This window comes from Gigantopelta aegis, chromosome 8 (assembly GCF_016097555.1).
Source record: "Gigantopelta aegis isolate Gae_Host chromosome 8, Gae_host_genome, whole genome shotgun sequence".
Lineage (NCBI taxonomy): Eukaryota > Metazoa > Mollusca > Gastropoda > Neomphalida > Peltospiridae > Gigantopelta > Gigantopelta aegis.
In genome coordinates, this window is record NC_054706.1 from 68,236,493 (window position 1) to 68,261,575 (window position 25,083).

General features: G+C 38.7%; 1 protein-coding gene across 1 annotated transcript in view; it reads right to left on the bottom strand.

Annotated features, from left to right (window-relative positions):
- The window catches only part of LOC121378191, a 75,360-nt gene that overhangs the window by 21,018 nt on the left and 29,259 nt on the right, over positions 1 to 25,083 (bottom strand). The window contains exons 2-3 of the mRNA XM_041506262.1: positions 5,717 to 6,055; positions 3,167 to 3,296 (exon numbers count right to left, since the gene is read on the bottom strand). Of these exons, the coding sequence (XP_041362196.1) occupies positions 3,167 to 3,296; positions 5,717 to 5,922 (336 nt within the window). The 5' untranslated portion in view covers positions 5,923 to 6,055. The remainder of the gene's footprint in view (positions 1 to 3,166; positions 3,297 to 5,716; positions 6,056 to 25,083) is intronic.

The window sequence follows — 25,083 nt, forward strand, 5'->3', positions numbered from 1 at the left end:
CAGTAACTTCCTTATATTGTGGATAAACTACAAATATGAAATGTGGGGTTCAGTGTCAGTACTATGGTATTAACAGTAACTTCCTTATATTGTGGATAACTACAAATATGAAATGTGGGGTTCAGTGTCAGTACTATGGTATTAACAGTAACTTCCTTATATTGTGGATAAACTACAAATATGAAATGTGGGGTTCAGTGTCAGTACTATGGTATTAACAGTAACTTCCTTATATTGTGGATAACTACAAATATGAAATGCGGGGTTCAGTGTCAGTACTATGGTATTAACAGTAACTTCCTTATATTGTGGATAAACTACAAATATGAAATGTGGGGTTCAGTGTCAGTACTATGGTATTAACAGTAACTTCCTTATATTGTGGATAACTACAAATATGAAATGTGGGGTTCAGTGTCAGTACTATGGTATTAACAGTAACTTCCTTATATTGTGGATAAACTACAAATATGAAATGTGGGGTTCAGTGTCAGTACTATGGTATTAACAGTAACTTCCTTATATTGTGGATAACTACAAATATGAAATGCGGGGTTCAGTGTCAGTACTATGGTATTAACAGTAACTTCCTTATATTGTGGATAACTACAAATATGAAATGTGGGGTTCAGTGTCAGTACTATGGTATTAACAGTAACTTCCTTATATTGTGGATAACTACAAATATGAAATGCGGGGTTCAGTGTCAGTACTATGGTATTAACAGTAACTTCCTTATATTGTGGATAACTACAAATATGAAATGTGGGGTTCAGTGTCAGTACTATGGTATTAACAGTAACTTCCTTATATTGTGGATAAACTACAAATATGAAATGTGGGGTTCAGTGTCAGTACTATGGTATTAACAGTAACTTCCTTATATTGTGGATAAACTACAAATATGAAATGTGGGGTTCAGTGTCAGTACTAAGGTATTAACAGTAACTTCCTTATATTGTGGATAAACTACAAATATGAAATGTGGGGTTCAGTGTCAGTACTAAGGTATTAACAGTAACTTCCTTATATTGTGGATAAGGGTCTTGGTTACAGCCAATATTTGTTGCTAGTAACTATCGATATGTTGCCTTATTTTGTTTTCTATTAGTATATATTTCTACGGACAGTGTCTGACCTCATTACAGTTTCTATATCCAGCCGCACAAAGATAAAATATCACATCGCCAAATAAAATCTACACTATCCATAAACAGAAACAACGTCAATCGATAGCATTGTGGTCGGAGTTCTTTTTTTTTCACCGCCGCTATGTACACTGCGGAGGAATATTAATGGAAACAAGAGCCGTTGTCCATTACTGCTGGCAATGGAGAAAAGTCATCAATATTTCTGCTGTTAGACTGCCGCGACATCTCCTATATGCGATCGTGTTTAATGTACCGATGTGCGTCCGTTACATTTGCAAGACTCAACGCTTCTAGCGGACGTTTAGCGTACGTTACAGATGGTACAGTTTCCTGTTTATGCGATCAGGTTCCAAAGTTAATTTTGTGGAACGGATATTAAGTAATAACAATTTAGATACGTGGAACAGACCTCTGTGTCGGTAAAATGAACGGATTTAAATTGCATCGACAAACATTAATATAAATAATAATCAAGAAGCTAATATTACTCTAGGCTCGTAGAAACGGTAGCTGCAGAGGGCACACTGTCTCGTACAGGGCACAGTCTCTAATGGGAGACGTGAGGATTGGGTAGCTCGAGTGACCTGTAGCCCTCCTCTTTGTTTATATGTTGTAGGGGAGAGCTTGATGACTGTGTGTAATATTTCGGCAATCGAATCTGCGCTGTACTGCATAAGGACGTCGGGTTTCTTCGTGTAGCGTTGGTACTAATTAACAACATGTAAGTAAAAGCTCTGTGGCATCAGATTTAGGAACAAATATGTATTTTAGACACAGTAGCTGGCTACCATTTGGTCGTAGACGATCGCCGAAGACACACAGTCCTCTCTAGCCCTCCCCTACAACACATAAACAAAGGAGGTCACCCGAGCTAAGGGTTCGGGTGTGGGAGTTATCGGTATAAGCCATATCGTTATATTTATATTAAGTAAAAAAAGAAACGTACACTTTGATCATCAAGTGAGGAGTCACCCCCGGTCAACAGGTTCCTACGGGCCTGTACTCTGACATGATTGGGGGAAGGTGTTTTTGGTTTGTTTACATTTCATTTCAGTATTTTTTCTTGTAGATTTATTAAATCTATGTCATTTAAAAACACTAATAGTTGGTTTTTCTAATAGTCGGTCTTTACCCCTATAAAATATGTTTCGTAAAAATTTTTGTTTTTTTTTAATTAAAGCTTTGTGAAAATAACACTAATAAATAAATGGTGGTTAATTGAATGCAAACAAGTTTCGTAAACTAATATCTTTGTTAACGTTTGAAATCCAAATTACTTAAAACATTTAGGCGTCGGAAGCTATCAGCAGTTGGAGGGACCATCAATATATTATTTCCCATTTCAACTAAGGGGTGCATAATCTTCAGAGTTGGCGGGGGGGGGGGGGGGGGGTCGTCTGCCCCTTCCCATTTTCCGACGGTTTTGGAAAATATAATTCAAGGGATAATCCATTCTATCAGTGCATCACTGGCAATGTCAATGACAATGGTTAAACTTTGTTTTGTTTATCGACACCACTGGAGCACATTGATGTGTTAATCATCAGGTATTGGATGTCAAACATTTGGTAATTTTGACAAAAAGTCTTAAAACGGAAGCCCGCTACATTTGTTTCCATTAACACTGGTAGCAAGGGATCTTTTATATGCACAATCCCACATACAGGATAGCACATACCACGACATTTGATAGACCAGTCGTGGTTCACTGCCTGAAACGAGAGATAGCTCAATGGGCCCACTGACATTAAACAGATCGCTCATCAAGCTAGCACTTTACCACTGGGTTACTTTCCGCCCCTAATGACAATAGAGACATGCCAATGTGCAATAAAAGGTGGCGAATAATATCGTTTTACACAGCCATTATCGTCATTGGTGAAGCCAGGGTATGTGTGTGTGTTGGGAGGGGGGGCACACCTCTTTTCACCCACCACCTTTTCTATTTGCCAGTGTAGGTTCCCCTCTATTTAAGATCTTGGCTACACCAATGATTACGTTATTAAAATCTGTACCTCGTGTGAGGCGGCAAGCGCCCGACTGCCAAGTCCCTCTCCGAGACCATAGCAACAGTAGTATATCCCAGCACCGACCAGCAGTCCCACGCCGAACGTGCACATGGCTGGACCAATCCCTTTAAACATCCTGAAATAAACCAACCAATCATGTGAATTATGTCTCAGTGTTGTTTACAGTCAAACACATGGCTGGACCAATCCCTTTAAACATATTCAAATAAACCAACCAATCATGTGAGTTTTGTCTCAGTGTTGGTTACAGTCAAATCAATGGCTGGACCAATCCCTTTAAATATATTGAAATAAATCAACCAATCATGCGAGTGTTGTCTCGGTGTTGGTTACAGTCAAATACATGGCTGGACCAATCCCTCTAAACATCCTGAAATCAAGCTACCAATCACGGGAGTTTTGTCCCATTGTCGATTATAGTCAAACATCATTTTAGAAACTAACTAAAATGGTGTATTGACATGTGGTCTCAGAAGCGAGGTGGTTGTTTAATAGAGGTTTAAGTGTACTATGACAAATACACAGGACAAATACACTGAACAACAAAAGAAAGGCAAATATTAATTTAGCTTTCTTTGATTTATTTAAAGTCATTCATTTTGAATCCCATTCACTTCTTTGTCTATTAAAATTCTCAATGTCGTGTGAATACTTTAGGCCCTCTTTAGATAGCTGATTAGCCAAATTAATTGTATTACGAAAAATATAATATTAAAATGTTTGCGTTTCTTTTGTTGTTCACTATAATTACAATGAAACCAGCTCAAACACCTTATGAGGCTACCTGATTACTGCCACAAACTATTCTAGCAAGCAGGCAACTATTTTAAGAGGCTCTTTTTAAATGGTATTTTAAATAAGTGCTTTTCACAGGCGTGAATGTAGCTTACAGCCCAAAAAAGATAATGCAATAATAAGAATGGAACGCTCCCCTTGTTCATAACAACTTGTTAAATGGTTAAATATTAATAGAGATAGTTTGAAATCTAGATGGGCCACATGGTCCTGAGGTAACTTTTCTTCTTCTTCTTCTTTTTATTATTATTATTTTTATATTATTATTATTATTATTATTATTTTTTTTTTTTTGGGGGGGGGGGTTAAATTATTTATATACGTTTTGGAGTTTTACTTAAAGGGACATTCCTGAGTTTGCTGCAATTTTTAAGATGTTATCGACTAACAGAGCATTTTTAACGATTGTAATTACATATCTGCATAAAATATTAGTGGCTGTATAGTAAACGTGTTTCTGATCGTTCTAATATTTGTATTAGGTTAAATTTTATTTTGTTTCCTAAACTAATGTTTTTTTCGTACGTACGAAATTATTTAAAGACAAAATCCAATTTGGGCTTCTTAGAAACACATTAAATATACAAACACTGATATTCTAAACAAGAAAATATATTTAATATGTAAGTTTAATCGTAGAAATATTTTATTAGTCAGAAACATTTTACAATGCAGCAAACTCAGGAATGTCCATTTCAGAGGCTGTTTTATCTAATTGTTTTTGACAGGCGTGAATGTGGCTTACAGCCCAAACACGATAATGCAATAATAAGAATGGAACGCTTCCCCTTGTTAAATATTGATCGAGATAGTTTCAAATCTAGATTGGCCACATGGCCCTGTGGGTAACTTTTCTTCTTATTCTTCTTTTTATTATTATTATTATTTTTGTTGTTGTTAAATTATTTACATACGTTTTGGAGTTTTACTTAAGATTAATCACAAAGTTGCAATCAAACTAATATACTTTTATCCTGCAACCACTGCTTCTATTGGCCGATTATGATGACCGATTAAAGCAAAGTGATAAACGTACACTATTAGCAGATTATGACATTTGAAGTCACTCATTCCACGTCACACGTACAACTACATAAATAAACAGCATTTAGAAAATAAAATGAATCTTCGTCCAGATATATATGACGAGTTTAGGCGCAAAACACGATATATCCATTTTTTCATTTTCAGTAAAAAAAAATTTTTTAATTGGCGTATATCGCGTTTTGATAACAAAACCAGGATTTACCCAATACAATTTCATAAGGATCAATTGCGCTTTGTGGCAAATCAGCGGGCTTACGATTAGCCCTTATTGACATACAATAATGGCTTTAACTGAAAAAAAGAAAGAAAATGGTTTATATCGCGTTTGCGCCTGAACGCTTCATATCGTAAGATATATTTTGATTATGTAGAGAACAACTAGTTAATGACGTAGGATATCGGCTTTATCCTGTGACGGTAAGATTGGGAAATTCTCATTCGGCCTGAACAGGATAAAGCCCATATCCTACGTCATTAACTAGTTATTATCATTATCCTGCAGACCATAAAAATTAAGGAAAAAGCTTTTATTTCTGAGCGAATTTTGTTCAGGCCGAATGAGAATTTCCCATTCTTACCATCACAGGATACAGCCCACGTCCTACGTCATTAACTAGTTATAATTATCCTGCAGACCATACAAAATTAAGGGAAAAGCTTTTATTTCTGAGCGATTTTTTGTTAACAACTTACACTTTCTGACCTTCAGGGAGGTCATAGACGCCGCTGTACTTCTGCACGCCGATCACAGTTAGAGCCAGTCCGGGGATGAAGAAGATGGCGCCAATCAGAACTAACATCAGCAGACGATTCAAAGAAAACGTATGTGGCCTTCCACGCATGCGCCGTGGTATCTGTGTCCGATTACGTAAAATGCTGGCCTGTACTGCGGGTCTCATGACGACACCTCGTTACGTCACCTCGTTACGTCACTATATGGCCTGAGCGACAGAGAATACATCTGCGTCCGTCGTTGTCATTGGTGGAAAACGTCCCGTATTCAACTATCCAATAGGCGCTTCCATTGCTTATCTGTAAAATATACAATATAAATTGAATTTAAAAAAGAGAAAAATTTGAATTATAGAAATGTCTGAAAATGTGTTCCTTTTAAAATTAAAAAATGAAATTTGTATATACCAGAGTCCTGATTCATTGTTCATTCCCCCCCCCCCCCCCCCATACACCTTTCCAGTATTTTAGGCTAGGTTCGGCCCAACTATGTCATGCATGAACCATAATTAGCTATAAACACGATATCAAATGAATAAAGAACATTACGATATATTGTTCTATTAACGGCTATTAACAGAATTCAATAACTGAAAGGTAAATTGCATGCACTGTTTCAAGATACGACGCAGTATAATGTTATGTAACAGTTAAATCAACCTCAACTGAAGGGAATTACACCAAAGACTCTCTGGCTAACAATCCAGCACTCTACCAACTTAACTGATAAGACGGAAGGAAGGAAATGTTTTATTTAACGACGCACTCAACACATTTTATTTACGATTATATAACGTCAGTCATATGGTTAAGGACCACACAGATATTGAGAGTGGAAACCCGCTGCCGCCACTTCATGGGCTACTCTTTTCGATTAGCAGCAAGGGATATTTTATATGCACCATCCCACAGACAGGATAACACATACCACGGCCTTTGATATACCAGTCGTGGAGCACTGGCTGGAACAAGAAATAGCCCAACTAATAGGGACGTTCTGCAGAGTTGGGAAATGTTTACGGAAAGTCACTAGCCCTCAGGGAAACTTTGGCTAGTGTCCTGTGCACTATAGTAATACAATTTCCACTAGGTAGATAAACATTCACTAGCCGGGACTAAGGACTAGTTGATTTGACGATCCCTGCATTCTGTCCGTTCCCTATGTGATGTGGATCACGTGTAACGGAGCTGACACATGTCCTGGCTAGATTGTACATGTATTCCTGTGCTTAGAATATACCCGGCCTCTTAGTGGGTTTAAAAGCCACCGATGAGAGTCGAACCGTACACTCTCTGTGTAAGTCGTAATTTTCATTTTGTGCTAAAAACATACCCGGCCTCTAAGTCGGTTTCAAAATTTAAAAAATAGTGCCACTGAAGGGAGTAGAACCAGATACTTTTCTGTGTCGTAAGTCGTAAGATCGAACCTCCTCAGTGGACCCATTCTCTGATTTGTTTTCATGTCCCAACCAGTGCTCCAAGTCTGATTTGTCAAAGGTCATGGTATGTGCTGTCCTATCTACTGGTAAAAGTTTGCTTTGTTAACGACACCACTACAGCACATTGATTTATTAATCGAATTATCAGCTATTGGATGTCAAACATTTATTAATTTCGACATATAGACTTAGAGAGAAAACACGCTACATGTTTCCATTAGTAGCAATGACCTTTTTATATGCACAATCCCACAGACATGATAGCACATACCACGACCTTTGATAAACCAGTCGTCATGCACTGGATGGAGCGAGAAATAGCCCAATGGGTCCACTGACGGGGATCGATCCCAGACCGACCGCACATCAATCGAGAGCTTTACCACTGGGCTACATGCCGCCCCTGTCTATTACTAAATGCATACAAAAGATCCCTTGTTGCTATTGGAAAGAAATGTACATGTAGCGGGTTTCTTCCTAAAGGTTATGTGTCAGAATAACCGCATGTCTGACATATAGCAGGTGATGATTAATTAATCAATGTACTCAAGCAGGTCGTTAAAAGAAAACAATTTTTAACTTCTGTTGGAATAATAGAAAAAAAAATCAAAGCGTTTTGCGAATATTGATCACACGATCTCTTACACCTCAGCTGCCTGGGGGCCACAATCCGCCCATAACGTAAATTATAGATCAGAGTGGTGTGTCGAGCATGCAGAACATTGCGCAAATATGAACTGCTGTCAGTTAACATGACGACCATGCAATATATTTGGCTGTCACTTCATATTGGTTCATGGAAAACGTAATCACAGTCATTTATCAGACGACAATGTATTATAGTTATTCTTTGACTTCAAATTGGCCCACGGAAATGTAACTACAGTCATTATTAGACACAATGTAATATCATATGGTTATTCTGTGACTTCAAATTGACCCAAGGAGATGTAACTACAGTCATTATTAGACAACAATGTAATATCATATGGTTATTCTGTGACTTCAAATTGACCCAAGGAGATGTAACTACAGTCATTATTAGACAACAATGTAATATCATATGGTTATTCTGTGACTATATACTGGCCCACGGAAATGTAACTACAGCCGTTATTAAACAACAATGTAATATCATATGGTTATTCTGTGACTATATACAGGCCCAAGGAGATGTAACTACAGTCATTATTAGACAACAATGTAATATCATATGGTTATTCTGTGACTATATACTGGCCCAAGGAGATGTAACTACAGCCGTTATTAAACAACAATGTAACATCATATGGTTATTCTGTGACTATATACTGGCCCAAGGAAATGTAACTACAGCCGTTATTAGACAACAATGTAATATCATATGGTTATTCTGTGACTATATACAGGCCCAAGGAGATGTAACTACAGTCATTATTAGACAACAATGTAATATCATATGGTTATTATGTGACTATATACTGCCCCAAGGAAATGTAACTACAGTCATTATTAGACAACAATGTAATATCATATGGTTATTCTGTGACTTCACATTGGCCCAAGGAAATGTAACTACAGTCATTATTAGACAACAATGTAATATCATATGGTTATTCTGTGACTTCGGTTTGGCCCAAGGAAATGTAACTACAGTCATTATTAGACAACAATGTAATATGATTTGTATAAAACTACTGTCAGTTAACAACACGACCATGTAATATGGTTATATTGTGACGTCATATTGGCACAAGGAAAACGTAATTACTGTCAGTTATCCACAAAACTATGTAATATGATAGTTCTGTGACGTCATATTGGCCCAAGGAAAACGTAACTACTGTCAGTTATTCATAAAACTATGTAATATGATTGTTCCGTGACGTCATATTGGCCCAAGGAAATTGTAACTACTATCAGTTATCCACAAACTATGTAATATGATTGTTCTGTGACGTCATATTGGCCCAAGGAAAACGTAACTAATGTCAGTTATTCATAAAACTATGTAATATGATTGTTCTATGACGTCATATTGGTCCAAAGAAAACGTAACTACTGTCAGTTATCCATAAAACTATGTAATATGATTGTTCCGTGACGTCATATTGGCCCAAGGAAAATGTAACTACTATCAGTTATCCACAAAACTATGTAATATGATTGTTCCGTGACGTCATATTGGCCCAAGGAAAATGTAACTACTATCAGTTATCCACAAAACTATGTAATATGATTGTTCTGTGACTTCATTTTGGTCCAAGGAAAACGTATCTACTGTCAGTTAAGAAGACGACCACGAAATATAATTGTTTTATTTTTACGGTTTTATGGCGTCTGACATATGGGTTCAGGGCCCCGTTCCACGAAGCGATCTTAGCACTAAGATCATCTTAGTGCATAAGGTAGCTATGCACTTACGGTGATATTAGGGCTAAGATAACTTTGTGGAACGGGGCCCAGGACTACACAGATATTGAGAGAGGAAACCCGCTGTCGCCACTTCATGGGCTACTCTCTTTCGATTAGGATCTTTTATATGTACCATCCCACAGACAGAATAGTATATACCACGGCCTTTGTTAGACCAGTTGTGAAGCACTAGCTGGAACGAGAAATAACCCAATGGGTCCACTGACGGGGATCTATCCTAGACCGACCGCACATTAAGCGAACGCTTTACCATTGGGCTACGTCTCGCCCACCACGTAATAAAATTGTTCTGTCACTTCGTATTGGCCCACGGGAAACGTACGTTTGGCTGAGGACAAGAAGTAACATGTGCATGAGTCATTGAGTAGAAGACCCGTGTAACCGACAGGCAATACTGACACTTCGTTACTCAAAGAGTTCGATGAATGCACACATCTAACCTCACAATGCTGCTAGTTATTCCAGTTGAGTCAACACTTAAAAGCATGAAGGTATTGAAGTGAAAAACACGCAGCCGTTGAAAAGAACGTTTCGCAGAAGGTCATAGATACCAGAATCAGTTACAGATTTCTCGTCATAAATAACAAGAACAAATGAATGGTGTTTTACGACACTCAAAAACATATCAGCTATTGGGTGTAAAAAACAACAACCCCATAGTGTTTTAGCTTTCGGGTCCTTGTATGAAATAACCACGGCTGTTCGTAGGCCGTTCTTACTTAGAGAGTAGTTGCCGCAAACAGATAAGACAAAACGTCTCCACTTAGGTTAAAAGAGGGTATTTTGTTACCTCGCGAAAGGAAATGTTTTAATTAACGACGCACTCAACACATTTTATTTACGGTTATATGGCGTCGGACATATGGTTAAGGACCACACAGATATTGAGGGAGGAAACCCGCTGTCGCCACCTCATGGGCTACTCATGAGCGCTTTACGACTGGGTTACGTCTCGCTTCCTAGGTTAAAATAGGGTATTTTGTTAGAACGGCTATAATTGTGCCTTCATTCATATGTATTGCCTCAATTAATTGCTTTTTAGGTAAAAAGTGGCTTTGTTTCTACCTAGATAAAACCTTCTGCTATTGCATTATCATTTATCCATATTGCCATCCCTCATTTTTGTAGGAGTGAGGTGTGAGGGGCAGAGTGGCTTTTGCCCGAATTAAACGAAAATGCCCGAATCAGGATGACAACATTTATTGATATTAGCATTACTACCAAACAGCTACATAGGGTTGCAAACGAAACACTGCCCATTTTTACATGGATTACAACTAATTTTGAAGATTTTTCCTATCTGGATAAGACCTTCTGTTAGTGCACTATAATTTATCCTTATTGGCTAGAGCCATAATAACAAGAAGTTTGTTTTGTTTAAAGATCCCACTAGCGTGCATTTATTTATTAATCATTGGCTATTGGATTTCAAACGTGGTAATTTTGACATATAGTCTCAGAGAGGAAACCCACTACATTAGTAGCAAGGGATCTTTTATATGCACCATCCCACAAACAGGACAGCACATACCACGACCTTTGATAAATCAGTCGTGGTGCACTGGCTTGAATGAGAAACAGCCCACCTACGGGATTCGATCCCATACCGACAGCGCATCAAGCGAGCACTTTACCATTGGGCTACGTGCCGCTCCATGATAACAAGAAATTGTGACACTGACCATATGCTGAATAGTATCTGAACATACAAACTCTCCTTCAATTTTCTGCCCCTGGGAAATTTGGACCTTTTACTATCACCGCTTTCTGGCTTTCTCTACTACAATAAGAGCAAGATCGAGGTTTCCGATAAAGGAAACGTTTCCTGTACAACAAACCACCTCAAGCTTACTGGACTACTAACCAAAGAAATAACACAGTGAACAGGTTTGAAGAAAGGAATGGAGAAATTTAATTTACAGTTATATGGTGTCGGACATATGGGTAAGGACCACACAGGTAATGAGAGGAAATGCGTTGCCGCCAAGCAGCAAGGTATCTTTTATATGCAAAACCCCCTAGATATGACACTACTCACCACAACGTTTATACAGCCAATTTTGGATCACTGGCTGGCGAGAAGTTTCAGCAAGTATGGCCATCACAAAGGAGATGAAATATTTTTTGGTTAACACCACTAGAGCAAATTGATTTATTAATCATCGGCTGTTGGATGTCAAGCATTTGGTAATTTTTATATATAGTCTTAGAGAGGAAACCCGCTACATTGTTTCATTAGTAGCAAGGAATCTTTTATATGTCTTCTATCACACCACAGTCATCTTAGCGTTAAGATTAAAACCCAACTTAACTGGTACCATCGTCTTCTATCACACCACAGTCATGTTAGCGTTAAGATTAAAACCCAACTTAACTGGTACCATCGTCTTCTATCACACCACAGTCATCTTAGCGTTAAGATTAAAACCCAACTTAACTGGTACCATAGTCTTCTATCACACCACAGTCATCTTAGCGTTAAAATTAAAACCCAGTCTAGCGAGAGACCGCGATTACTGATACCATCGTCTTCTATCACACCACAGTCATGTTAGCGTTAAGCTCAAAACCCAACTTAACTGGTACAATCGTCTTCTATCACACCACAGTCATCTTAGCGTTAAAATTAAAACCCAGTCTAGCGAGAGACCGCGATCACTGATACCATCGTCTTCTATCACACCACAATCATGTTAGCGTTAAGATTAAAACCCTACTTAACTGGTACCATCGTCTTCTATCACACCACAGTCATCTTAGCGTTAAGATTAAAACCCAGCTTAACTGGTACCATCGTCTTCTATCACACCACAGTCATCTTAGCGTTAAAATTAAAACCCAGTCTAGCGAGAGACCGCGATTACTGATACCATCGTCTTCTATCACACCACAGTCATGTTAGCGTTAAGCTCAAAACCCAACTTAACTGGTACAATCGTCTTCTAAGATTACCCCCCCCCCCCCCCCCCCATGAACATAGCTCCAGTCACATCTGCTCAGATCACGAAAGCCCATTAACGTGTCCATTATCCACCGAGGGTTCAGGGAAGTCCATGCCAGGAGTAGCACCTGACTGGTCACATCTCTAGCTCATTAAATATGTATGCCACTTCTTATCAAGCATTAATAGCAACAATGTACACACACCGAACAGGTGGCATTTTTCTCAGTACTAGACATCAACATAATTAGTTTCCCCGACCATTTGTCCTTTCAGGATCACCAATACCTTGCTATGTGTGATTAATTCTAAAATAGTATACAGTTTGAGCAGATTCAAGACATAACTAAATAGCAAATTGTAATTCATGAATACAGTCTTGAATGTATGTATATCTGTAAATAATGTATGTGGATGTTATCTAATACAGGTACGGCAGAAGCAAGTATACATTGGTGAATGGGGGAGAGGGGCTGACTGAGATCGAGGGTGCAAAGCAAAGTTTCTAGGGGGTTCCGGGGTACCGGTATGCTTCCTCGTAAAATTCCTCGATAACTAGATGTGCTGAAATGCAATTTCCTGCATTCTACAAGTAATATTCATGTCTGCCTTAAGATTTACTACCAATAATATATTTTTTATTCAGAATTATTGGGGAGCTAGAGACCCTCCCTAGCTGCTTCACCGTGCCTGTATAATATCTACTGTGAAGCATTCTTCAAATTCCAGCGTACTGAGGCTTGGAATTTTTTTTAATAATAAACAGAAAAACAATACAATACAATACAAAAAAACACACAAAAAAACTAATCATAAACCCGATAAAAGTCGAAGTCTAGATGTTTAACTGATGTATAGGAGAGAACACGTTCAAAGGTAACAGCAGACAGGTTCATTTGTATTCAGTTTAATAGAGAATAAACTTCAGTTGTTTTTATTCGTTGTTGAAAACAATTTGGTAACATTGCAGACGTGTATATAACGTGATCGTGAGTTGTGGCATTGTATATCACGCGCTAATTTAATGAAGAGATGTTACTGAAGAGGGCAAGGGGCCATGCTCCCTCCCCCGGAGAGGTCGGGGCATAGCCCCGTGGTAAAGCGCGAGCCTGATGCGCGGTCGGATTAGGATCGATCCCCGTCGACGGACCCATTTGACTATTTTTTGTTCTAGCCAGTGCAAAAAGACTGGTATAACAAAGGCCGTGGTATGTGTTATCCTGTCTGTGAGATGGTAAATATGAAAGATCCCTTGCTACTAATGGAAAAAATTAGCGGGTTTCCTCTCTAAGACTATATGTCAAAATCACCAAATGTTTGACATCCAATAACCGATTATTAATAAATCAATGTGCTCTAGTGGTGTCGTTAAACAAAACAATGTTTTTCTCTCCCCTGGATACGCCACTAAAACTGGGTTTTTATTCATTATGAATATAAGCGAAAACAATGTAGGCTAGGTGGTTGTAGGCGAAGTGGCAGTATGAAACAGCAAACCTGATAAAAACACTACTAGGGTAGACATACCAGGAAGTCACCTCCCTCCGAACTCCCAATACGACAGTTTCTGAAATCATCGTTAAATATAACGATTGTACAACGTTCCACAGTAGACTGGTTTATTGCCATTGTTTTACCCGCCGTGTAATACGAAAGGCGTATTGACGTTGGTTTATACGCGGTGTACAGTTGGTTTATTAGTGTGGTTTTGTGCCGGGCAACCGCGGGATTATTAAAACTCACGGTCTTACCATCGACTGCACGGCTCTAGGGGGATGATCTGTGTCTTGGAATCAATAAAATATTTGAATAATAAAACAGCATGTCTGAAACGTGAACTGACTGTATTTATAGTCAATTAACCGTAATCCCTTCTTGTCAAAGACAAGCGGCCAAATTGGCAACAGTATCCGACTCGCAGGCCGAAAGTCAGATACATAGATACAGTAGACATGTAGGCGGACTATGAGACATACATAGTCAAAAGAGTCGAGATATAAGTTTCGAGAGATATAATGATATGTTAAGAGAGAGAGAGAGAGAGAGAGAGAGAGAGAGAGAGAGAGAGAGAGAGAGAGAGAGAGAGAGAGAGAGAGAGAGAGAGAGAGAGAGAGAGAGAAGGGATATATATATATTAGTTTTAGTAGTAGTAGTAGTAGTAGTAGTAGTAGTAGTAGTAGTAGTAGTAGTAGTAGTATAGTAGCAGAAGCAGCGCTGGGTGTTAAGTACAATCAGCATTATGATTACTAGGTTACTAATGGATGGATTTAAATAATAATAAGAAAATCCCCGAAGAAATAAAATTCAGCCCACCATTTAAACGCCGCCACAAACAGCACTAGCATCTCTTGTATGTAACTGTCGAGTGTGCTTTAAAGTTTAAGTAATGGCACGTTAACACGAAATTCCATTTAGACTCAAATCTCCGATGAAGTGGGGTTCGTCGTTTTGTCCATTAGTTCACACCCAATGAATTTGTAGTGCATCATTCCTTTAATTCCATTACAGCAGTGCGTGATGTCTTTTCGACAAGTTTAATATTACTCGAAAGTTATTCGGAAAATGCGTCAAACAAAAAGAAAGGGGAAGGGATTTTAATTTGGTTTAATGACACCTCAGCACATTTTAAACTTTAACTAGTCGTTGCCCAACTGTAGTATCGTCAGAGCCGTAGCTAGCGGGAGGGGGGGGGGGGGGGGCAGGGGCAGTCCCCCCGAAAACAATTATAAAAACTTAAAGATAATTCTCTCCTTAATCGTTTAAATTTTAGACTATTAATTACTACCCCCCCCCCCCCCCCCCGAACAAAAACTCTTAGCTACGACCCTGATCTTCCAATGAACAAAAAGAAGAACAAACATAACCGGTTCACAAATATATTTGTAGACAGACAAGATAGAGAGAAGAAATCAACTCCTATAATATGGGCCATTCCTACCAACAAAACAGCAATACAGGTTTTATATGCACTTCCCCACAGACAGGGAGTGTATTATCAAGGCTTTTGAAATACCAGTCGTGGGTCACTCGTTGATACAATAACAAAAACAAAAAACAAAAAAACAACAACAAACAAACAAACAAAACAACAACTCAAAACAAAACACAAACACCAAATAAAATAAAATAAAATAAAATATAGAATAAAAACAGAAAAAAAACATATGCTGGGACCATTAAGGGCTATCGATGCAGAGCCCCATCGCAGTTAGAGCGAATGCTCTACCACTACACCAGTCCCTGCAGCCAATAAGATATTAAGTATTTAATAATTTAGGAACTGAAGTAAGTCATTTCTTACATTAATGGGATGGTGAAGTAGGCTAAAGAAACCACTTTACATAGGTAGTACTAAACCAAATAACATCCAGCTGAGTCAGAGAAATTAACACCACAAGTCCTGCTATTGGTGATAAATATGTTTTTTGGCACAAAGTTTACTTTCATGTGGGCAATAAATGTATTTAATTTTATTTCATCTAGTACCAATATGACAAAACATTATTAAAGACACTTGGTAAGTGATCAACATCACGTGGCAAACGAACAAAATCAAACCCCAAACCTTGATAGACAAATCAATAAATTTTGAAACGTGCTGGTAAAGACGAACCTTTACACATTTTTTTCATATATATTTACAAAATTCATTTAACAGACAATATATTCAAAACACACTGACAATATACTTTGAACGTAAACAAATACTTTTTTTTTTAGGAACTACTGACCCTTTAACTGCTCTGTTTCCAGAAATGAGGCTAAATCACTATCAAAACGGAACCATTTTTGTTGGCCAAAACGGAACCGATTTGGTTATAATGCACCTAAGACTATTGGCGAAAATGGTCTTACCAAGTAATACATAATTAATAGAGCTGTTATTTTATTGAAGATATCATCGTTCACAATTTTTAATGCCGTTTTAGCTATACATTTTTTTTGGAGGAGGGAGGGGGGGGGGGGGGGGTCCGTGTAAGTCATATAGCCAAAGATTTTGATTCCATTTTGTCCAAATTGGTTCCGTTTTCGTTTGAGGACGTTATCGTTTTCGTTATAACCCGTTTCCGGAATGTCGCGCCTACGCAGTTCGGAACTCCGAAGTCGGCAATGTAGTATATGTATTATTGTTTTGAACTATTTCGTCATCATTCTGAACAGTTTGTTTGAATGGTTTGGAATTCTATCATGGCTGATGCCGAGTCGCGGGTTTAATGTAAAAAATAAAATAATAATAAATAAAATTTACAGTCAGTCAGAAAAAGACAGATCGCCGGTCGGACTGGTAGTTGCATTTTTCAACTCGTCCGTCAAATTTTTTACATGCATTTGACGAGCGGGCGAGTACCTTCTGCACCCCTTCCACATACGTTAACATTGTGGCATAAGGGATTTCATGCTGTATAACAACCTACACACTGTACACACAACTCGTAAACCTGAGCCTTGACAGGACGACGAGAGATCGCTCGCTAGACCAGTTTTTGCGCCTAACGTTATATGAATGTGATATGACAGAAGACGAGGGTACCAGTCAACTAGTTCGCAAGCGCTCGGTTTTCTGAACACACCTCAGATTAAATAACCCAAAATATCCACCGACGGGAAGCGATCCGACAACACATCACATTTCAGAAGATCAAACTTCACGTACTGAACGACTCACACCGTACATAAATATTATTAATAAACTATTAAGATATTTTAACAATGAAATAGCAACACCCGAACAGGGCCTCATTTTAGTTGGTGTCAGAAAGACTTTTGTGTCTTTCTCTACTGAAGAGCAGCTTCCGCCGGGTTCTTACCGGGTTAATAAATACAAACGCCTTTAAACTTGTATCGATTGCTGCTTATCTTTGTTGAAATAAAACACAGGGGAAGCGTTATAAGATTGATTTTCTTTCTACATGTCCGTTCCTTAGTCATTCAAAGAAAAGGCAGCAACTTAATACAAGTCAGGAAAAGTTCAACACACAATGGCAGAATATTATTAATTGATTTGTGTTTGTATCGTGTGGTATGTGTGTGTGTGTATGTGTGTGTGTGTGTGTGTGTGTGTATGTGTGTGTGTGTCTGTGTGTGTGTGGGGTGTGTGTCTATGTGTGAGTATCGTGTGTGTGTGTGTGTGTGTGTGTTTATATCGTGTGTGTGTGTGTGTGTGTGTGTGTGTGTGTTGTCATGTTCAATTTTCTTAAAACGTATATATTATTCACTTCTCTAGTATATGACATGTATCTTTATAGTCACGGTTTTTTTTCAATATTGTATATCTGTTTATTATATTAGTCTACAAAGTATATGAATAAAACATCAATGCTATAGTTTTGACAGGAACAAAGCAAGCTGATGTCCATTGGGATCTTGGGTGTGTGTGTGGGTGGGGTGGGGTGGGGAATGCTGGGGGCTATTCAGTTTTAATGTATAAAAATAATTAAATATATGAATAATAAGGAGACATTCATAACCAATGCACACATTTACTAGTAGATACAAGCAGAATCTAAGGAATGCCAGTCCTCTTTCCAGGGAGACGCCCCCATTGTTGCACCAACCATCTCATCCCTACTCCACTTGGTTACGAGCCTGAGTTTCGAATAACCTATAGTTAGCAAAGGCATGTATGTTTACTCGCAGCTCAGCACTGTTTAATTAGCTGCTATTAGGTGTCAGCTACAGTTTATCACGAGGGTATTACAGAGAAACCAGAATGCCACATGGGATGTTCTTTTCGATATTCAGGCACATTCCTACAAGCAGGACAGCACATATATTTTGATCTTTCATATGTCAGTCGTGGAACACCTATATTACTTACTGTATTATTATTTTATGGATTAAATACTATTCATTTGTGACAAGTAAGAATCTTGTGTTTAGACGGAGCGGGATTTAACTCACTCAGTTGTGTGTTGGTCAACTGGCCAAGTGGAGCACAACTGGTCAAAGGCCGTGGTATGTGCTTTCCTGTCTGAGGGAAAGTGCAAAGATACCTTGCTACTATTGGAAAAAAACAATGTAGCGGGTTTTCTTTGATGACTACGTATCAAAATTACCAAATGTTTGACATCAAATAGCCGACGATTAATTAATCAATGTGCTCTAGTGGTGTTATTAAACAATACAAACTTTAACTGTTCCGTATCACGGTCTTTGGTGTACCAGTCGTGAAGAGCAAGCTGGGGTGAGAAAACGAATTCAGTTCAATGAGTGGGATCGATCTTGTGACCTACTGCACAGCGAGTGCTCTAGGATCGATCTTGTGACCTACTGCACAGCGAGTGCTCTAGAGCAGAACCACGCCCTGCCTGCTACTGTCAACGTGAATTGTTAAGTTCTAGAAATCGTAATTAGCATATGAATAATAAATGTAACTCGTAATGATGATATAAAGAAGTATAAATCCCGTCGTCGTGGTATTAACCCCCTGATGACATTATTATCTCTGTTCATCAGTGAGTAACGTGGTGCTCGATTCCATATCTTAGTTCAAAGTTATGTCACATCATTGGCAACCACCAGGTTCTTTTTACTGTGACTGGGAAAATTAGTCAGATGTGCAGGAAGCAAAGATAACATGATTATAGGAAAAGATGAGCGTGTGCGTGTGTGTGAGCGCGTGCACAGCGCGTGTGTGTGCGTGTGTGTGTGTGTGTGAATGCTACAAGGAAGGAAATGTTTTATTTAACGACGCACTCAACACATTTTATTTACGGTTATATGGCGTCGGACATATGGTTACGGTAAATGGTACAAACAAAGAAAGAGAAACAGAAAGAAATTTAAGAAAGTAAAAGAAAGAAAAAAAAATGAATGAAAACTACAATAAACAAAGAACACTACTAACAAACTTTATCATACCAATGCCTATAATTGATTTAGCAACAAAATTTATATTCGTTTTCTTCATGTTAAACATGGATAGTTAAACGCATTTCACGTCTTACTCAAAAGAAAAAAACAGGGGAGAGTGGGGCAAAATGGCCACCTTAAGCTTTCAATCAATTTTTTTCCATCATGATGAACTTTATGAACTCGGGTCAGTGAGTTTTGTAATCTTTGTTCACTAATAAATGTAATGACCCTTGGAGAACAGAGCCAAAATTAACCATCAACTGTTGATAAGCCAGAAAAAAAATGTGCCACCATTGGGGCAAAATGGCCCATTCATGATAAAACATTGTGAGTGGCCTACTGGTCAAGGAACAAACTGCAAATATAATTCTAATTTTGAAAACAAGTTTTGTCCGTAAATTAACACACAGTACATACTAGTACAAACCTTTTAGGAAACAACATTGCAGCCCCCACTCACCCCGCTACATGGAACATCAATTACAAAATGATAATATCGAGATCAGAATGTCCTTGTCCTCTCATGGTTGCCTACAAATCAACCTGTGCTCTGACGGCTAAAGTAATTTGTTGAATCAATGATTGTCTAACAACAGAGACCACCCTGGTCAAAAGTTCCTTGTCCTCTCTGCGAATACAACTGTAGTCTGTTTAAAAAAAATATTTTGAAATGAGGTGATTGTCATATAACACACAGCAGGATTAACAATGTTCTTATATCATAGATCAGGTAGCCAAGAGATGAGGTGAAGATGACCTCAAGAAACATGATTATGCACATATGTAACAACCAACTCGTCATCATCACACATTTATGTCTCGATAGCTTCACACTGTAAAGAAATAGGAGGCACTGTCAGTGGGTTGGCAAAATGAAATCACTACAACAGGTCTTGTTTATAATTTATAATTATATTTAGGCCAACCTAGCAACTTACAAATGTTTGCGACAAGTGATGGACGGCGTGGGGTCAAATGGCCCCCTGGCAGGTCAAATGTCCCCCTAGACCATTTTGCCCCAGCAAAAGTGCCCCACCTACGATTTTGATACAAACATAGCTACATGGGAAATTTTACAAATCGGGCAGGAAGTTTAAGGTGTCATTTTTGGTCACTGATTTCTACCAATGAAGAATGCAATAACATTCAAACTTGTGAGTATAGGGTGTCACTAGAAACACACTTTCCTCAGATACCTACCGATAGATCAGGTGTGGATGGAATATGTCATCTCAGACTGTGCAGGAATGAGCATGTACAGCAACCGCCGCCATATTGTTACTGCCTGCTGTTGTGCAGAGGTATAAGTACTATGCTTGTCAAAAAGATGGCAGCACTGGATGGCTGGGATTTCGGGGGGGGGGGGGGGGGCATATTACCCCACTCTCCCCTATGCTCTTTTTTTTCATATTATATCAATTTAAGTTATTGTATTTTACATTAAATACAAATGTATTATAAGCTTCGTTGTCATAGCTTTCATTTCACAAAACAAGAACAAGCGCACATTATTTGAACTGTATAGAAAACACAATATTAATGCAAATATCAGTCAAAATGCAAATATAATACTATGCAAATATCAGCCAAAATGCGATATGCTTGTCTGAAATCATAAAGGAAACAAGCCTTTAAAAGTCTACGCAAAATCAATTGAGTGGTAACCAGACGGAAAAAAGTGACATAGTTTGCCAAAGAGGACTCCCAAAAGACTTCATAATTAGAAGTATCGCAACGGCCGCTGCACCGTGCAACCACTAACAAGAAGATTGATCGCAGTAACCTGTTTAGTCCTTAAATTGCTCTTTTATCAAACTGCCGGAGCCTCTTCAAATCGGAAAAGCAAGATAGAGACTCGCGATACATATATAATCTCAAGATCCCTGCGACAGAGAATTGCTTATTATTGACCGTCAAGTTTCGCCTTAGATCTGAAAGCCCGGTCGGGTGTTCTTGTCACCAGAAATCAGCTCCGATGAAAGCGGACAGTCGAACGCGATCAAAGGCAACTTCTAGATCTAATTGAATCACAGAACATTCTCTGACCCGAGACATGCTTTGTCTAAATGCTGACCTCATAACAGAGTTTGTTTTTTAAAACCTAAATCGTCAGGATGATGCTTTCTCCAATCTAATTTAATCACAGAAGATCCTCTCATCCAAGACATACCTTGTCTATATGCTGACCTTACAGCACAGCTTTTTGTTTTTGCCCCCCCCCCCCTTTTTTTAAAACCTAAATCGTCATGATGGTGCTTTCTCTAATCACATCACAGAACACCCTCTGGTGCTGACTCCATGAGGCATGCTTTGTGTAAATGCAGACCTCAAAGCATAGCTTTCTCTAGCTTATATCGTCATGGTGGTGCTTTCTCTAATGCCGATCTCATATGACTATGCTTTTTCTTATCTCATCACAGAACATCCTTAGGTCCTGAACCCCCACGAAACACGCCTTGTCTAAATACTGACTCCATAACATAACTGTCTCTAGCTATATCATCATGATGATGCTTTCTCCAACGCTGATCTCATATAACAACGCTTCCTCTGGTTCTAATAAGCCTCTATGCTGGTTAGTATATCCCACGAGACATGCTTTATCTACTTGCTGACCTTATAACATAACTTTGTCTACCTATATCGTCATAACGGGGCTTACTCTAATGTCGACCTCATATAACAACACTTTCTCTAATCTCATCACAGAACATCATCTGGTCCTGACCCTAGGAAACATGTTTTGTCTAAATGCTGACCTCATAACATAGCTTTGTCTAGCTATATCGAAATGACAGCGCTATAAGTCCCTATAAGTCAAATCCCTCGCAACAGTGATATAACTATATACTGTGCTGTGCTCAACTTATAAACACTTTCTCTGGTTCTGATTTCAGGATAGGTCGTTCTCTGGTCCTGGTTTCATAATTGTTCTTTCTTTAGCTCTAACATATGACATCGCTTTTTTCTCTAACGGACCACATGACGTTACTTGTCTTCTGTAGTCTGCTTTTATTACAACATATATAGTGTCGATCTCATTACAGCTTTCCCTAGATCCAAGCCCAATACGGAGGTTTAATTAAAACTGATCTCGTGATAATGCTTTCTCTAGCACTAATCTCACTGTGACACTTTCTACAATAATGATTTATGACAGCGCTTTCTCTAGTGGTTATCTTTATTTCCATAAAAAAATATTAAAGAAAATCGTGTCATATAACATGTCAAACATTTGGTAATTTTGACATACAGTCTTAGAGAGGAAACCCGCTACATTTTCCCATTTGTAGCAAGGTTCTTTTATATGCATCATCTCACAGACAGGATAGCACATACCACAGATTTTGGTATACCAGTCGTGATGCACTGGTTGGGATGAGAAATAACCTAGTGGGCCCACCGACGGGGATCGATCCCAGACCGATTGCACATCAAGCGACCGCTTTATCACTGGGCTACGTTCCGCCCCATATCGTGTCGATACAAGAAAAAATCCCCGAGAAGTTCACCTGGCATAAAAATCGCTCTTGTTCGTAGTTCTATGAAACGTCAATATCCGTCCTAAGCATATTAGTCTCTAAGCCATATTGATGAACAGTCTATTACGAAAGGGAAGCTACAAGCCTTTGATGATTATGTCATCTCGATTGCTGATGAGATTCATCAAACAGCTAATGGTAAAGCTGGGGCTTATGATCATGGAGGAGACCCAGTACTCGAAAGCTAGTACTAATTATCACCTTGTCGTGCCTTGTTAGGCGTGAATTCCATATGTCTGTAATACATATGCGTATTTGCGTATACGTATGCGTATGCGTATGAGTATATGTAATCCTGAATGTACAGTGTGCTCGAATATGCACACAGGAACATGGAATCTACTGAACTGATTTGCATAGACGGTGATACGGATTACGGATTACGTACACATATATAGCAATGCGGATTATGGAGAAATAAAATTTGCGCCTTACACTGTCAATATGATATTCTCCCATTTGTTGCATGCCCCATAATATGAAAGAAAGAAAGAAATGTTTTATTTAACAACGCACTCAACACATTTTATTTACGGATATACGGCGTCAGACATATGGTTAAGGACCACACAGATTTTGAGAGGAAACTCACTGTCGCCACTACATGGGCTACTCTTTCCGATTAGCAGCAAGGGATCTTTTATTTGCGCTTCCCACAGGCAGGATAGCACAAACCATGGCCTTTGTTGAACCAGTTATGGATCACTGGTCGGTGCAAGTGGTTTTACGTCTACCCATTGAGCCTTGCGGAGCACTCACTCAGGGTTTGGAGTCGGTATCTGGGTTAAAATTTCCATGCCTCGATTGGGATCCGAACCCAGTACCTACCAGCCTGTAAACCGATGGCCTAACCACGACGCCACCGAGGCCGGTAACCCATAATTTGATTACACACCTTAATTATAACAACACAGGTCATGGTTGAGAACAACGTCAGCACTACCTTTTCTATCCAGTATATAGTAATAGAACTGCATCAAAGACAGGACAGAAGCATGAGAAGGGACTATTTCACATAAGGGTCTCTTTCTTTTTTTCGTCTCATCCGGAACACTGTTTATTGCAAATAATTTTTAATTGTCTGAAGATTGTAGAGGCCTAGTATTCTTGTGGAAGGGTGTGGTCAGCGACATTTCTAACAATCACCACACATTTGCCAAGCTTGCATCACAGCTGTGTTTATTCCAGTGAGTCTGTCCTGTGCTAGTTTTGATTTACTAAACTAGTCTGGGAGTGGCAGTCCTCTTTGAGCGGTATCTAGTAAAGCATATTCTCTGGAGTGGCTTTCCTTCAAAAGACGAGGCATTAGATATTCATAGAATCAACCATTATTTTGCCAAATGCCAAATGAACTCTGCATTGTACAGATATATAGTTTTGATCATGAATGACGGTTTTGTCCCTCAGATTGCCACTCACAGACATAGTTAGATTATATTGTTTTTCTTTTGACAAATTAAGACATTTTCTTCATTTCTCAATGGACTGGAATGTTTCATTAAGGCTTTATGGGTTTATTTAATTAGTTCCTAAACACCTGAAAATATAGGTGAATGACAAATAAGATTTGCGACAAATGGGAAACAACCGTGGATACCAGGAGGAAATGAGATCACCAGCAGACACTAGGTATCATCCTGCGGAGTACCAGTCTATCTGAAAACAAAGCAGACGACAGTGCTTCATGGAAGCAGTCGCCACCTTGTCAAAACGTCCGTTTGACTCTGTCTCGTAGCAGGGACGGGACGTAGCCCAGTGATAAAACGTTTACCTGATGTGCTGTCGGTATAGGATCGATCGTCGGCGGTTGGCTCATTGGGCTATTTCTCGTTCCAGCCAGTGCACCACGACTGACATATTAAAGCCTGTGGCTTATTCTATCCTATTTGTTTTTATTTTATTTATTTATTTATTTATATTTATTTTGTATTATTTATTTATTTATTTATTTATTTTATTTTTTTTTTTTAGAAAGAGGACAATAGCCCAAATCTTTAATTCAAAACAAACATGTATACGCCATTATGTCTGTCCTATTAATTTCATACAGTCCCATTATTTTCTTTTGGCAACATTTCAAACGACCGGATCCAAACCTGACCGAATACGATCGGAGAACTACCTCGGCATCATCCT